At 39.4% G+C, this 15,780-nt stretch overlaps 2 protein-coding genes across 2 annotated transcripts; one reads left to right on the top strand and one right to left on the bottom strand.

The window, feature by feature from the left end:
* Positions 1–675: 675 nt before the first annotated feature.
* Positions 676–6,294, bottom strand: spast (spastin). Its single transcript, XM_077582718.1, has 16 exons — positions 5,897–6,294; positions 5,729–5,812; positions 5,575–5,658; positions 5,327–5,490; positions 5,148–5,260; positions 4,984–5,077; positions 4,836–4,910; positions 4,679–4,750; positions 4,518–4,593; positions 4,330–4,421; positions 4,137–4,216; positions 4,012–4,054; positions 3,459–3,538; positions 3,303–3,373; positions 3,125–3,165; positions 676–3,042 (listed from the first exon to the last, which is right to left on the bottom strand). Exons 1-16 carry the CDS (start codon positions 6,012–6,014, stop codon positions 2,917–2,919), a joined length of 1,413 nt encoding a protein of 470 aa, XP_077438844.1. The 5' UTR covers positions 6,015–6,294; the 3' UTR covers positions 676–2,916.
* Positions 6,295–7,755: 1,461 nt separating this feature from the next.
* Positions 7,756–14,874, top strand: memo1 (mediator of cell motility 1). Its single transcript, XM_077582451.1, has 9 exons — positions 7,756–8,228; positions 9,647–9,728; positions 9,825–9,893; positions 10,211–10,323; positions 10,507–10,618; positions 11,085–11,227; positions 11,308–11,384; positions 11,548–11,652; positions 12,587–14,874. Exons 1-9 carry the CDS (start codon positions 8,168–8,170, stop codon positions 12,716–12,718), a joined length of 894 nt encoding a protein of 297 aa, XP_077438577.1. The 5' UTR covers positions 7,756–8,167; the 3' UTR covers positions 12,719–14,874.
* Positions 14,875–15,780: the final 906 nt, after the last annotated feature.

A 15,780-nucleotide genomic window follows, 5' to 3' on the forward strand; every position in this document is an offset into this window, starting at 1 on the left:
TGCGTTCACAGACGTGGTGGAAAACATTGCGCTCATTCATCTTGTCTGTATTAAAGAGTGTGTGTTTGCTTTGCAAAATGCTCTCGGTGAAGACAAAACAGGGGGAAAAGTGATAAAATCCCCGAAAGAAGCTCTTAAGTCATGACATGTTTTTTTTTAACGGCCCAGAGCTTAATGCTTATTCATGCAGTCATTTAACAAGCAACAGTAGAGTGCAAATCCTAACCTGAGGACAAGCATTGTGGCGCTAAATCAATAAGCGAAAATAAACGTTTGCATTTCGCGCAGTGAGTAAACATCGGCACAGAAGAAGATGATGCAGCTGCTGAACCACACGAACCACAGGTAACACCACGGCTTGACCACAGGAAGGCCTGTGGGAATAACGTCACATTGGCTTGAAGTTTTAAGAGGGAAAAAGTAGCGCTAAAATAAAGCTCTGTGACCACACACATTGACTACATCCCAGTAAACTATTCCACAACAGTTAACGAGCAAACAAGCACCTTCATCTGCAAACTGGTTGTTAGCTTTTTGGCTGGTCGTGAGGTCTCCACCAGAGGGGTGCATAACTTCACTTATCGCCGCTGATCTCTTCTAACACGTACATGTATGTGCTTGAACACACATGACACACTCTTCTTGACACTTGATTCTTCAACGCGATGGCCCACATTGCTTTGCAGAAGAAGATATTTATTTTCAGGTTCACAGCATTCCACTCATCTGTGGCTACTTGTAAAATGGGTTCATTCCAGATGCAGAAAAACCACAGAGAAGAATTGTGGAACAGCTCAGGACAATGCTGAAGCTCAGATTTAACCAGTAATGCAATCGTAATGCTAAAAAATAATAATAATAAATAAAGGTGTGTGTTGGACACATGACTGGGGACATTTTTAACCAGGTTTTTGAAATAAGTGTTATTCAGAAGACAATAAACAAACTATCTTGTCATGTCTTACTTCATTCCATCAAAATAATAATAATAATCTTTTCACACAAAATAACATGATACATTTCTTCCAGTTACTTCTACTTTTGCATGTGTTTAGCGCGCTTATTCAGCCATAAATTTAATGGCAGTGAAACACTGCTGGTGTTGTGTAATTGAGCAATTCAGGGCATTACATCGGTGTGCTGCCCTCTTGTGGCAGCAAAAAAAAAAAAGATTTTCCAGGACATTCTGGACAATAAAATACAAGAACAATCCTGTGGCGTGTATTAATCATAACATATTGAAAGTCATAGAAAATTGCATAAACAAAATTTCCTTGAAAAACTGGAAATTCAAACAGTGCTTCAAGTCAAAAAGTGCCTTGCGAAAGTATTAGCCACCCCGGACTTTTTGACCTGTCACATTTCAGGCTTCAAACAATGATAAAAAAATCCACGTCCGCCTTGGAGTGCACTTAGTTTATTTGTAGGCTGACTGGTTAGCACGTCCGCCTTGGAGTGCGAAAGATGTGAGATCGGACTTCGGCCTTCCTGAGTGGCTATTGCATGTTCTCCCCATGCTTGCGTGTTTTTTTTTTTTTCCGGGGCAAGACATGCAAGGCAGATTAATTGAACACTTGAAATGTCCCTAGGTGTGATTGTGAGTGAATGGTTGTTCGTCTGTGTGTGCCCTGGATTGGCTAGCAACCAGTTCAGGGTGTACACCCTGCATACTGCCCAAAGCCAGCTGGGATCCTTGTGAGGATAAACGGTTCAGAAATTGATGGATGGATGGATGATTATTTGTGAACAATCAACACTAAGTGAGAGTGGAGTGAAATTTAATACATCTTAAACTTTTTTTTTAATTATTATTAAAAAGATGGACTTATATATAAACTTATAAATATTCACAGCAGCTCATGTACATTAGATGGAGAGCGTTTGTGAACAGCTGTTTTCAGATCTTTCAAGACACTCAAGTTGATTCAGGTCTGGACTTAAGACTTGGCCTTTCTAACAACTGGATACTGTATATTTAGTTTTGAACCATTTCATTATAGATTTTGCTTTATATTTAGGATTATTGTCTTTCTGGAAGTCAAACCGCCTTTCCAGTCTCAGGTCTTTTGCAGACTCCAACAGGTATTCTCCCACAATTGCCCTGAATTTTTTATGTCTTCATCCATCTTCTGCACATGGCCTGTCCTTGTTTGGGCTGAATTTTTGGAGGGTGGTCTGATACTCCTTCCATTTCAATATTAGCGGAACAGTGCACCGTGAGATTTTTAAACCCTGTGAAATCTTTTTATATCCTAGTCCTGCTTTAAACTTCTACACAACTTTATCCCGGACCTATGTGGTGTGCTCCTTGGTCTTCATTAAGCTGTTTGCTCCTCAATTTTCTTTTAACAGACCATCACAGAGCAGGCATATTTATCCTGAGACTAGATTACACACAGGTGGACTCTATCATCATCAGTCATTTAAAAATCATCAGGGAACTTCTCGAGTCATTTGGCTGCACTGTGAGAAAAGGGGGTAAATAATTTCGCATGCCATACTTTTCAGTTATTTGTAAAAAACAAAAAAACTAATTTAATATCATATACATGTTGTTCCACTTCCCAATTGTGTTCCACAGTGCCAAATGTGGCAAAAGTAGGAAAAATGCTATATTGGGATAAATACCGGTAGGTCTTTCTTTAAAATGATCTGTCTTTTTTATGTTTCAAAAGTACTAGTGATATCTGTACATGTATCATAACTACTCAAGAATTGAGTATTTATGCTGGTCTGGGGGAAAAAGTGTTATTGAACATCTTTACGAGCAAAATATCAAAAAGTTCAAGAGGAGTTAATACTTTCACAAGGTACTCTATACAGGAAGGGTTTACCAAAAAATCTCGGTTGTTAGTATTGTCTTGTAACTATACACAATTTGTTTTAATCTGTATTTTTGATATACAAATTAACCATTCAAAATGCAGTTGTGTCACCAAAGTCCTTGTTCCATTGGTTGTACATATGGAGAGTCGCTGGGCTAACGCTGGGCTTGATGCGCTTCAGGGAATCCTCAAAGTCTTTCAACTTGATGTTGCGCATCTTTGAAAAGGCAGAGGACGTTTTAGGAGGTTAACTTCCAAACTAGAAAGTAGAAGGAGCATCTTTGATTGCATGAACTAACCTGACTAGCTGCCATGTGCCGAACTTGGTCTGGTCCCAATTCTGTATGAGAGAAGATTTTCACATTAAATAATCTGGATGAACTATAATGTAAAGGATCGAGGACACTAAAAGTAAATGATCATCATTTGCAAATCAAGGGGCAAAATCATATCAATTATCGGTTGAAGGGTTCTTACCTCTAATCGGCCCAAGTGCAGCATCTTTAGCTAAGGATGTCAGATCACTTCCGGAATATCCTGCAGTTGCTCTAAAATATGGAAAAAGTGACACATTTATCATGAAATTGGGGCGTAAAATTGTAAATATGGATGTGCTGACTATGAGAAACTCACTTTGCAAGCCAGCTCAACTCATTGTTGCTCAGCTGACTCCCGTGCTTTGCTAGAAGATGTTGCATAAGCGTGGCTCTTGTCTGGTTAAATATAATGTCAATATTTAAATGGGAAGTCAAGTCAAAATTTTTCTTTACAGCAATGTGTTTGTGTAATATGAATTAAACATCAAAATCCACCCGTTTTGACACATCTCAGGTGGCGGCCATTTTGCCACTTGCTGTCGACTGAAAATGACATCACATCACAGTTGACCAAACACGGCTCAGCATGTAGACATCACATGACCAAACTCCAAAAACAGGTGAGCCATGATTGGTTACTACCTGAGCCCTGAGCAACTGTGATGTCATTTTCAGTCGACAACAAGCATGAAAATGGCTGGCCACTGATATAGATAAAAATGGTTGGATTTGGCTGCTTAATTCATAATCGACAAACGCAATAGATTTAGACTAGTGGGGGTGCATGAAATATATTGCCAAGTAAATTTTTGACTTCCAATTTTGAAGGTTGATACAGAAAAAAAGATTTTGGTGGGAACAATAAATACCTTGTCATCAGGCAATGCTACGTAGACTCTTTTTGCAAAGCGCCTGTAGGACATACCAAACAACATTTTGATGATAAAAATAAGAACAGTGATAGTTGCCGAACAAAGGGTGACGAATGAGGTACCTCAAAACGGCTTCATCTAACTCCTGAGGTCTGTTGGTGGCTCCCATAACAAGCACCCTGTCATCTCCTCCAGATTGCACCTGGCCCATAAAAACACACCAAAAATGACAATACAAAATAACTGTGATATAAGCAGAGTGTCTGTTAAACGTCCTAAAAAAATAAATTTAAAAAAGCAGTCCACTCCGCTTACCCCATCAAATTCAATGAGGAACTCTGTTTTTAAACGGCGTGAGAACTCTTGTTCTCCCTCCCGCCTTTCACAAAGCAAACTGTCGACTTCATCTAAATGTGGCCGCAAAAACAGAATATGTTTGTTCCAGTGTAAACAAAGGGGTACAATTTGGGTGTGAGGTTCGATTCCAAGTGTATAACACAAACCAATAAAGATGACAGAGGGCTGTAATTCCCTGGCAGCTGCAAATAACGCCCGGACAAGCTTCTCGCTCTCTCCCACCTGAAAAGACGTCACATGGAAATGGTGACCACAACACACTAAATATATTACCGAAAAATTGATCACACCAGCAAATTGCGTTTACATATTTCGACGTCAGACTGGCTGCGCTCATGTTGAAGAATGTGCTGTTTGACTCTGCTGCGACTGCTTTGGCCTGGTAAAAGGAAGTAAAAGATGGGCTACAATTACTGGCACTTTCATAACAACAAATACAGATTGATGTGAAATCATTCATTCACCAGCATGGTTTTGCCATTTCCCGGTGGGCCAAATAAGAGCAAACCTCGTGCTGGAGCTCTCAAGCCAGTGAAGAGCTACACAGGGGGAAATGAAATCATGAATTGTGGCGCTTGTTATGGTGAACATGGCACATTTTTAGACATTCACCTCCGGTCTTAAGGCAGGAAGAATGACGATCTCCTGGAGTGCTTGTTTAGCCAGATCCTGACCCGCAATATCATCAAATGTTACAGATGCTCCGCTGAAATAAACACATGAAATGTATGCATGGAAATACTCTTTTCCTGAAAAAGTGCATTATTTCAACTTACGTGTCTACAATTTCATTCAGGATCATGTTTGCCAGTTTGCTGTCCACGTTCTTGAAATTTTTCAGTTCTCTCTTCTGGGGCTGCTTTGTAGGTCGACCCGCTTGTGGTGTTACCTTAGCCGCAACAAAAACATGTCATCCTGCATCATGACAAGACATGTGATTATGAAGGTCAATTACCTTAAAATCAGGGATTCTGCTAGGTCTTCCTGCTGTGGAGGATCTGGGGTTTTTGGACACCCCTCGAACCGCAGGCTGACTTTTAGGAACAGGTTTTGTTTGTTTCTGAGCATTATCCGAAGCATTCTGGGGTTGAAGCCTGCCTTTTGAAGCCAGTGTAGCCTCTGTACAAACAACAACAGTACTGATCAGCAACATTTTATTTTGTCAAGCGAACTGTATGGCAAATGTGTTAACCACTCTCTGACCTAAAAGTGCAAGTCTGTCTTTAGCCATGGTGAGGTTGGTGATCATTTTATCCTGAAGTCTCTTAGCCCTCTCATACTGCTCGCCTGTTGACAAGCACATGAATTAGCATAAAAGCAAGCCAGTACTGTACTTCCCTGGTTACTCGGCTCCTACCTTGTCCTGTGATCGTGACCGCGATGCCGCTTTCGAGCTCAACAATCCCCTTCTTGTACCACTGCAGAGCCTCCTCCTTGTCTCCTGCCACCACACAAGAGTTGTTACAAACTGTTGTCACAAGACCGCATCAAGTAAGCTAGTAACCCATGGGCACCGCAAACACACCTGTATCATCTTCGTCGATCCTCAGTGCTTTGGATATATACTCAAACGCTTGCTTATGATAATTTTTCACTACTTCGCCGCTATCTCTGCTTTTACTCGCGTTCGTTTTTACCGACATCGCTACCTTGTTGAAATTCTACAGTTCAGACTTTAGCATATTTTTGGCACGATGCGGTAAAGTTGGACTAAACCATTATAACAAAGTCGGACATGTGTCTTTTAACATACAACGGCATCAATTTTATTATTATTTTTTTTACAACAGTACAACTAATCTGAAAACTATTCCGAAAATAGAACAATGTAGGCTTGTTTGTCGTCGGACTACGCAACGGTTGGACGTGCTGTATTGATTTCAGAAAACGATCCTTAACTTCCGTTTTCGTTGCATTCAAGCCACGCCCTCTGACTGCAGCCCAGCAGCAAGTGGAGAGTACTTCCGTGTTTATTTTCAAAATAATAGCGAAGTTTAATATTATACTTTTATTATATTTAATATAAGTCATTAATGTGATATTTCTTAATTCTTCGTTTTGGTTTTCATCATTGTGTTCTATCTTTGTGTTCAAGACACTCAGAACTAACCATGATTGATTGGAGTATTATTTTACACAAAATCACAAAATGGAAAGTCCAAATGAGTAAATAATAATAAATGCAATCATGGCTTTAAAGGGACTGAAGGATGAGAAGCCATTTACATTTAAATCAATACATTAATGCCTTGCATCAAAAAGTCACTATTTTGTCACCTTAATAACAATCCAATTAAAATCTGTTTATTTGGTCATATCAGAGGTTAAATACAGTAGTATCATCATCATGTGATAGGTCATGTGGTACCCGGAAGAGCAATAACATAATCAACTTGGTGTAAAAACTCCCTTAATGGCATTTTCCTGTTTAATTTAGCATACTCATGGGCAGCATGTTGGCAATTTATTATAACCTTCTATCTCTCCTTATTATCTGACCAAGTCTTCTTTCACCATATCAGTAAATCTATTTGGTCTTCCTCTTCGTCTCCTAACCACACATTCTGCATTCTGAGTACAATTGCTGGTCACTCTCTCCAGTACATACTACATCTCCCCAAAACAATATCATCCTCAAATATTACAGCCTGTTGGGATTGCTGTCTGACTTCATCTGTGAAGCTGTCCATCACCATAGCAAACAAGATCCATTACTACTTTGAAGTCTTCTGCCACTTCAGCAGACAGCAGCAACGTAGGGTAATCACATCACAGCATACAAAACAAAACCAATCCCACAATAGAATGCAGATGTGCTGCTTAGTGGCTGTGAAAGATCCTCAATCTTGTTGGATGTTTGGTAAATGTTATTTTCTTCAATCGTGTTTTCTATAGCCTAACGGTTGTCCTCGTTAAGGTTGTGGCTTTGGATTTTCAGTGAAAAGTTGGGTACACCCTGGACTGGTCGCACATATAACACAAACAAATTGGAATAATTTTGAATTATTGAGCTAAAAACAATTCGATAATTCAAAATATTCTCACCGACACAACACTCACACATTTTATTTTTTAACAATATCAATATTTTTCAATGAACCAAAATGTATGTCCAACTTTGATTGAGAAAGTGTCGTGCAATTACCACATAGTGATAAGAAGAAATGCGCGTTTTGACACACAACGCCTATGTGCTCTTGTTAAAAAAAGATATAAATAAGAAATTAAAACAAATAAAATAAAAAATAATAATATTCCAAAAATAATTAAATAACGGTTATCAACGTGAACACGTCACGGTCGAGGCTCCGCCTGTTTTTCCCCACGAGCTCTTTATTTTTTTCCTTAATGTGCCTGAACCAATCACAGTTGTTGAAAGTCGTCACTAGGACTGCTTCGGCGACGCCCCTTGGCTTACTTGCTAATCAATCAAACCATCATTTTCCTCATTTTTTGACCATGACAACTATCTGAAAGTCTAGTTTTATTTCTGATTGCGTCCGCCGAGTTGCATTTTTTTTGTATTTTGTAGTTTGAGTCGCTTGTCAGAACGTAGGTTTTCCCTGTAATTGCCTCGCGACAAACCGGCCAACAACAAGCAGCTGACGGAACACTTTATCCTGTTAGCCTGCTAGCCGACTGTTTCCCCAGTCCCAACTGTTCTTTGTCTCTTCTCTACGAACAAGTTAGCCACAGCCGGCAAACGGCAGTCGTGATTGCTGACACTGGCTTACAATCAGATTTTAACCGACCGACAAGATTTAACTACACCAAAATAGGCGGCTTTGGAACCAAGATGTCCAACCGAGTGGTGTGCAGAGAAGCAAGTCACGCCGGGAGCTGGTACTCCGCTTCGGGTAATTGTCAACACAACACCGGCCGTGTTAGCACACCGTGTGATAGCTGCCTTTTGTCGTTTCCCCCATTCAGCGTATGTTTTGGCTTAGCTAGCATTCCGTTTTGTTCCGTCGTTAATATCCAGTGACAGCACCCCCCCACCCCTCCCAAAAAAAATCGGAGCTTCAGACAACACAGCTAACGTTTGGTTTGCAATCCAGCTGATTGAGATAAGAAAGCTAATAGTTAGCAACTGCTTGTCTTGATCGGTCCTTGTCATTCTGCAATTTCTACTGTCGCGTTCGTTTTTAATAAAAACACATATACACAGTTCGACATTTTCCAACAGTCAAAGAAAGGGGAAAAAAGGCCTGTGTGACAGATTTTGCATAGCCTAGCTAGAAATAACATCATGGAGGCAGCAACTCTTTGAAGATGCCAATTGTTGTGTGTGACACTGGAATGATTTAGTTATCCCGTTAAATAGTCCCTGCTGAGCAACAAACAACTCGGTAGGACAACAGCATCCATGTTCATTTCAGCAGCCAGTCGTTTGCCTGTTATCCCTCTAAGCCCCCATGTCTGCATTGTAATGATAGCAAGTTTGCCCTACAGGTCGTGTCCATTGCTCGATAAGAAAACCTGCATCATTACCATACTCAGAATTAATGCACCCGCAGCATGTTTTAACTCAAATCCATATTTATGTAAGGCTCACATTTCGTTTGTACACCCTGGTTACAACTTCACACATTTCTCCCCAGATTTTTAATAATTTAGCTACATAAGAAGGTGCAGTATGAGAAACACTTTCTCAGTCTCTTGCAGTAATCACTAGGGGTGTGTATATTTCCGGTAAAAGACGATTTGATGTAGTATCATCTTTAGTCAATTAAAATAAAAAAATACTTTGACACTGCCGATCAAAGCTGAGCATTTTAAAGCCCTTTTTCAAATTGAAGCTCTTGAATTTGATCACGTTGACAATTCCAATAATGGCTGGATGCATAATGGTTGGCTTGCAGCACAGTGCATTAGTGGTCAGCACGTCTGCTTCACAGTTCTGCTGTTCCGGGTTTGATTCTGGGCTGTGGCATTTTTGTATGGAGTTAGCATTTTTGCATGCTCTCTTGAGCGTTTTTTTTCTCCACCAGGTATTCCGACTTCCTCTCACATTAAAAAAAAAAAAAAGTATGGATAGATTGTGAAGGTATAATATTCAGTATGTGTCATCATGCATTTACATAACATTGGCCAATTAACACTGAGGTAAAACATGGCAGAAACTTCAGGAGTTTGACCTTAATCGTTAACCAACAAAGGTGCATCTTTCTAATTAGCATCTCTATTGAAATAGATGATTTGATGGATGTATACAATGTAGTAAAAGTCATTTCCAAAGAAACCCTCTCTTGCATTTGTACTTCTCTATTTTCAGGAGCCCAGCTGAATGCACAACTAGAAGGCTGGCTGTCCCAAGCACAGTCTACAATCATGCCCGCCAGAGCCATCATAGCTCCGTAATCACATTGAAAAATTGAAGAGAAATGTTATCTGGGCCTTAAAGCCATCTCATTGTGTTGCTTTATTTTTTATTTTTTTTTATTTTTTTGCAGGCATGCAGGGTATACCTACTGTGGTGCTTGTGCCGCGCATGCCTACAAGCAGGTTGACCCTTCTGTTACGTAAGTCTCTTATGTTCTTGACAAGATGTAAAAAAAGAAAAAGAAAAAAAAATGTCTTAATTCGGACAAATCATTTTATAATTGAATTTCTGGTGGTTGGCAGCTGTGTGTTTTCACAAGTGCTAATGCAAGGGAAGTGCTTTAGCAGTACTAAATTGTAAACACCCGAATTTGATGCTTGCTGAACTTCGGACTTGTGAGCAACGCGGAGACTCGTTCAGTATGCTGACATCTTGTGTGAAGTCAAGACTTCTTTGCTCTTAAAATTACAACCAACAAAACCTTTTGAGGTTGAAACGATGTGTGTTACCCTTCAGTCGTAGGGTCTTTATCCTGGGACCCTCTCACCATGTGCCCCTTTCCCGCTGTGCCCTATCATCAGCAGACGTCTATAGAACACCTTTGTATGACCTGAGAATCGACCAGAAGGGTATTCATTCTTCATTCTTTCTTTTTTTTTTTTTTTAGAATAATTTTGTTACTGTGTGGAATTAGAACAGTTGAAAACAACCTCTATTTTAACTTCCTTGACTATCACAGATAGTTGACCATTTTTTCATTGAAACTGAGATGCCCACTCAAACATGCACTAATGGCAATTTTTGATTTCCAGTTTATAGTGACCTCTGGAAAACAGGGTTGTTTGAAAGGATGAGCATGCAGACGGACGAAGACGAGCACAGTATTGAAATGCACTTGCCTTATACTGCTAAAGCCATGGAAAGGTAAATCATGTTTCATTACACAAGTGTCAGGCTGGATTTACATTACAAGGTTAAAAATTGACACAATTCTGCAGTTTTTTTTTTTTTGCACCCAAGTGGCATATATGGGTGTGTTGTCACAGCATAAAAAGGGGTGGGGGGGTGGATATGTGATATTGTCATATTGTAATCAGGCCTCTTTCAATGGGAAACCCAATTCCAAGCAACTTAAATAAGTATGACATATGTAGATCATTTAATATTGGTATTTTTTGTTGGTCATCTTTTTTGTAGTCACTTGTGTAGTTGCCTACTTGCATTTTGGCATCTGTGCATGTTGTTTGCTTTATGTATTCAGTTGATTTAAGCGAATTGTCAGCATTCTTTACAGCAGTACGTGCTGTAAATGTGAATCACATTGGCGCAATCGTTCCCTTACATCACTGCACCTTGACTCAGTTCACTGACTGATTCCAATTCTTGTCAGCCACAAAGATGAGTTCAGCATCGTTCCCGTGCTTGTGGGCGCTCTGAGCGAGTCCAAGGAACAAGAGTACGGGAAGCTGCTCAGCAAGTACCTGGCAGACCCTTCCAACCTTTTCATTATCTCATCGGACTTCTGCCACTGGGGTCAGTTCCCATCTATTCCCATACAATTTGAGTGATCTTTAAAAAAAAAAAAAGTTGACTTCATCTTTTTTTATTTTAAGGTCAGCGGTTCCGATACACGTACTACGATGAATCTCAAGGGGAAATCTACAGGTCAATTGAGCATCTTGACAAAATGGTAAACACTGTCAGCTTTTTGAGTGTATTAGAAAGTTGCTCAAATAAATAAGTGTTTTCCAGAATAGAATACATCTCATAATCAGCCAGTCCAATATTGATCCTGTTTGCCATTGGATGAAGATCATCCAAGGTCATTGTGTGTTACCGGTTTGTTTTTAAAGGGAATGGGCATTATAGAACAGCTGGATCCCATGTCTTTCACCAACTACTTGAAAAAGTACCACAATACCATCTGTGGCCGTCACCCGATTGGAGTGCTGCTAAATGTGAGTACAGCATTACAGAATTTAACATGCTTATATTGGGCAATGATTTATACATTTTTTTCATTGCGTTTAGTAGCATTTTACATATGATTGCTTATTTTAGCTGCTAGCTTGCTGGTGTTCATCAGAACTGCTGTACAACTGTAAAGTGACACAGGAGGTCTAAAAATAGTTTGTCTATAACAGTACTATAATTTTAATAACAATGTTCAGTGGTGTGGACTACCACTGCGTAGCATACTGAGAGTTGTGGGTCATGTAGATAAATATGGTTTACTGTTCAACAAATACAGTACTAACATTACTGCTTATTGATGTTCAAGACCATGCATGCAGATGCTTTCATTTTTAGTGAGCACCCAACATTTTTACTATTTTCAACAGAAATAATGATTCTTAAAATTAATTTGACTTTTTATACCTAAATTTGAACAAACTCCCTGGTCTTTGAGAAGTCAGAAATTAAATATCATTCAACAACCATTTTTTGCCATGTTAATTTCCATAGCTGTCAATCTTGGGCATATTGACATTTTTCCACATTTTAGGCTTTAAACATAACATAAAGATTTTTTTTTCAACACCAAGTGTGACACAATTGTGAAGTGGAATGCAATTTATATATTTTAACCATTTTTTAACAAATAAAAAAACTGAAGACGCGTGAAGTTATTCACCCCCTTTTCTCTCAGTGCAGCCAACTGACTCCAGCAGCCCTGATGATTTCTGAATGATCCAATATTGACCTGAATGATTGATGATGATAAAGTCCACCTTGAATGTGGAAAAATCAGATTTTGCATTTCTATGTGGAGTTTGCATATCATCCCTGTGCTTGCGTGGGTTTTCTCTGGTATTCCGATTTTCCTTCCACGTTCCAAAAATGTTTGTGTACAAGTGATCAGTCCGTGTTGTGTGTTTTGATGTGTTTCAGGCTGTCGCCGAGCTGAGGAAGAACGGTATAGACATGAACTTCAGTTTTCTGAACTACGCTCAGTCGAGTGAGTGCAGAAACTGGCAGGACAGCTCCGTGAGTTACGCTGCGGGGGCGCTCATCGTTCATTGAGGTCGTCGATCGCAGGGGTCACTGCGGCATCGCAGCCCTGCCATTTATTGTCAATTGCCATAACCTGACCTATACACCGCCCCTCCCCCCACACTTAAGCCCCCACACCACCCCAACCAACGCCTTCTATTTGCAGGAAGGACCGAGCCACGTTGCCCTCCCAGCTCTTCCCTTAGGTGGAATATTTCAGTTTAAAGTGTCATTTTGAAACGATTAGTCGGAGGAAAGGTTTTAGAGGAGCGGTTAGGGTTGAACATTAACATGGTTTGAAGTTACGTGGGGATCTTACTTGGACTCTTGCAAGGGCTGTAGTCGTTCCATGCCCTTTGACCTCCTAATGGATTTTGAGTTGTGATAAGCAATCGTGGTGGTTTGTTCTCATTTCATCTTCCTCGAGAGAGAAAAAAAAAGGAATGAAAAATCTGCAGATCATCATGAAAATACAAAAATAGTAACATGTTGCCGGGTGGAAGTTAAAGAGGTGTTTTTCTGGCTGCGCTAAACGTAACAAACTACCACACCAGTTTCATAGATGACTAACTACTCGACGTAGTAAGCTGGCGTTTCTAACAAAAGGGCTGCATTCACTAACCCCCTGCTTTACAAAACAGCTATAGCTCAAATTACTTAAACATATTTTATTCACATAAAAAAAAAAATGTTATTTACCCCTAAGCTAGTTTTAGTAGTTGTGCTATTTACTTGAGTACTGTGTGGATTTAGACGCAAGCAGTGTTGTTGTAGATGCTATTTAGTCATCATTTACCCAGTAAACTAATGGTGCAGCAAAGTACCAATAATGTTACAACTTGTCCTTTTCTGCATACAAATTCCACATTACCCAAAAGTAACCAAAACTTCACATTGCTAACACTTCTAGTGTAGAAAAAAAAAAATCATCATTTATTTACTGCAGGAACTTGTAGCACATCACCAGCATTTGTTGTCATGTTTTGACACAAAAATTCAAATCTGGAGTCGTCATTGAATTGAATGGCATTAGGAATATTTGAATCGAATCATGGGTGGCTTGAAAGCTTTTTTTCCCATCTGCACGAAGCCATAAATGCTTTGCTGTAGTTGGGATTGAGCAGTTTGACCTTTACATCTGCTAAACATAACGGAAAGCTGAATGCCAGCAGTTACCCCAAACCCAACCCTAATGGCAATATATTTCAGGCAGCGCAGGGTTTCCATCATCCCACCAGTTGAGGATGATCACTTTTAAACGTTTCTCCCCCAAATGTTTTCACTCTTAAAATGCTTAAAATAATCAAGTATTTTAGCCTCCTTTTGAAAAATAAGCTTATTAACGTCTCACGTAACACAAGAACAAGTTTCCTGATTTGCTGATGATTAGTCGGCTGTGGTACACATTTTGAAAACATTGTTGACTCCTTGTATTATGGCAAGTCACAATTGCAATTAATGACCCACATTTATGGGAATATTTTGTCAAGGTGTTCCAAAGAATGACATTTGGCTGTACTCATTTATGTTGAGCATGTAGGTGATGCAGTCCTCTTGACGTTTTGTTGTCCTCAACAGCAGTTTGGAGAAAATAATGTAAAGTGAGCACAGATTGAAAGTTGGATCAGCAGTCGGTCACTTGGCCTGGGGTTGATTTCAAACCAGTAAAGCACGACACACTGTGTTATTGTGCCTTTTTATCAATGTTGCACAAACACATTCAAAGTATATTCTTAGTCTTATTTCGAAAGTGTAATACTCAACCTTGGGTCCTGCCCCGCCCCACCCCTGCCTTCTCTTACCTGGTGCCCATCACGTGTGTGACCCCCCACACCTGTTGGTCTCAAGTGGCACCAACTGTTTTCTGATCTGCTTTCTTCAGCAGGGATTGGCGTCTGCCCCCAACCCCCTCCCCCCAACCACACATAATTCCTGTAGTGAGACAAAGTCTGAACCTCAACACTGTACTTTTGCTTTTAAATTATCCTTATTTGTATTTTAGATTTTTTGTATTTTATTTTTCTTTCTCAGAACACGGCAATTTACACACATCATTTTCTGAAAATATACTACTCCCGAAACGGAGTTGTTTGATCTCAGGTTCCACTGGCAAAGCATCGCAAGAGATTCTTCTGATCAGGCAAAGGATTTATGTTACAAAGCAAGTAAAATGTACTGAAAAGCAAGTCTGTTGTCTTGTGTTTCCTTATAATTCCACTTATTACTCCAAATCACTTGCACAAGCTTATGATACAATCAGGAGCATGCGCATTACTGACCAAATTCTCTGAAAATATAATATAGCAGAATTGTATCGTAACAGTTTTTAAATCATGATGCTTGTCATGTATTACATTTTTTTAAAAGGAGGGCTGTTATTGAGCTGTCTAGTGGCAAAAGGAATGCCTTCACTTAGATTATATTGTTGTCCAACCTGTCAATAGAGACACACGCCATTTATTTATTTGTTTGCCACCTGTTGTCGAAAAATGAAACTGCATGCACCATTCAAGAGCATTTCTTGCAGTTACCTGACAAAATCTTTGTCAATTTCAAAGTAAAGTACAAAACAAAATAGACATTTCACATGAAAACAGGTCAATTGTTGTCCAACCTGTCAATAGACACACGCCATTTTTTTTTTGCCACCTGTTGTCGAAAAATGAAACTGCATGCACCATTCAAGAACATTTCTTGCAGTTACCTGACAAAATCTTTGTCAATTTCAAAGTAAAGTACAAAAAAAAAAATTACATTTCACATGAAAACAGGTCAATTGTTGTCCAACCTGTCAATACAGACAAACGCCATTTTTTCTTTTGCCACCTGTTGTCGAAAAATGAAACTGTATGCACCATTCAAGAACATTTCTTGCAGTTACCTGACACAATCTTTGTCAATTTCAAAGTAAAGTACAAAAAAAAATTACATTTCACATGAAAACAGGTCAATTGTTGTCCAACCTGTCAATAGAGACACACGCCATTTATTTATTTGTTTGCCACCTGTTGTCGAAAAATGAAACTGCATGCACCATTCAAGAGCATTTCTTGCAGTTACCTGACAAAATCTTTGTCAATTTCAAAGTACAA

Source organism: Vanacampus margaritifer, chromosome 12, assembly GCF_051991255.1.
Source record: "Vanacampus margaritifer isolate UIUO_Vmar chromosome 12, RoL_Vmar_1.0, whole genome shotgun sequence".
NCBI lineage: Eukaryota > Metazoa > Chordata > Actinopteri > Syngnathiformes > Syngnathidae > Vanacampus > Vanacampus margaritifer.

Excerpts from the sequence above, each read along its gene's own strand:
- spast (XM_077582718.1), bottom strand. The coding sequence starts at position 6,014 with ATGTCGGTAAAAACGAACGCGAGTAAAAGCAGAGATAGCGGCGAAGTA. Across the intron at positions 5,261-5,326 it reads GCAGAATCCCTGATTTTAAG|GTAACACCACAAGCGGGTCG; the intron begins GTAATTGACCTT and ends GTTGCGGCTAAG. Across the intron at positions 4,422-4,517 it reads GCCCTCTGTCATCTTTATTG|ATGAAGTCGACAGTTTGCTT; the intron begins GTTTGTGTTATA and ends GGCCACATTTAG.
- memo1 (XM_077582451.1), top strand. The coding sequence starts at position 8,168 with ATGTCCAACCGAGTGGTGTGCAGAGAAGCAAGTCACGCCGGGAGCTGG. Across the intron at positions 11,385-11,547 it reads TTGAGCATCTTGACAAAATG|GGAATGGGCATTATAGAACA; the intron begins GTAAACACTGTC and ends TTGTTTTTAAAG. Across the intron at positions 11,653-12,586 it reads CGATTGGAGTGCTGCTAAAT|GCTGTCGCCGAGCTGAGGAA; the intron begins GTGAGTACAGCA and ends GATGTGTTTCAG.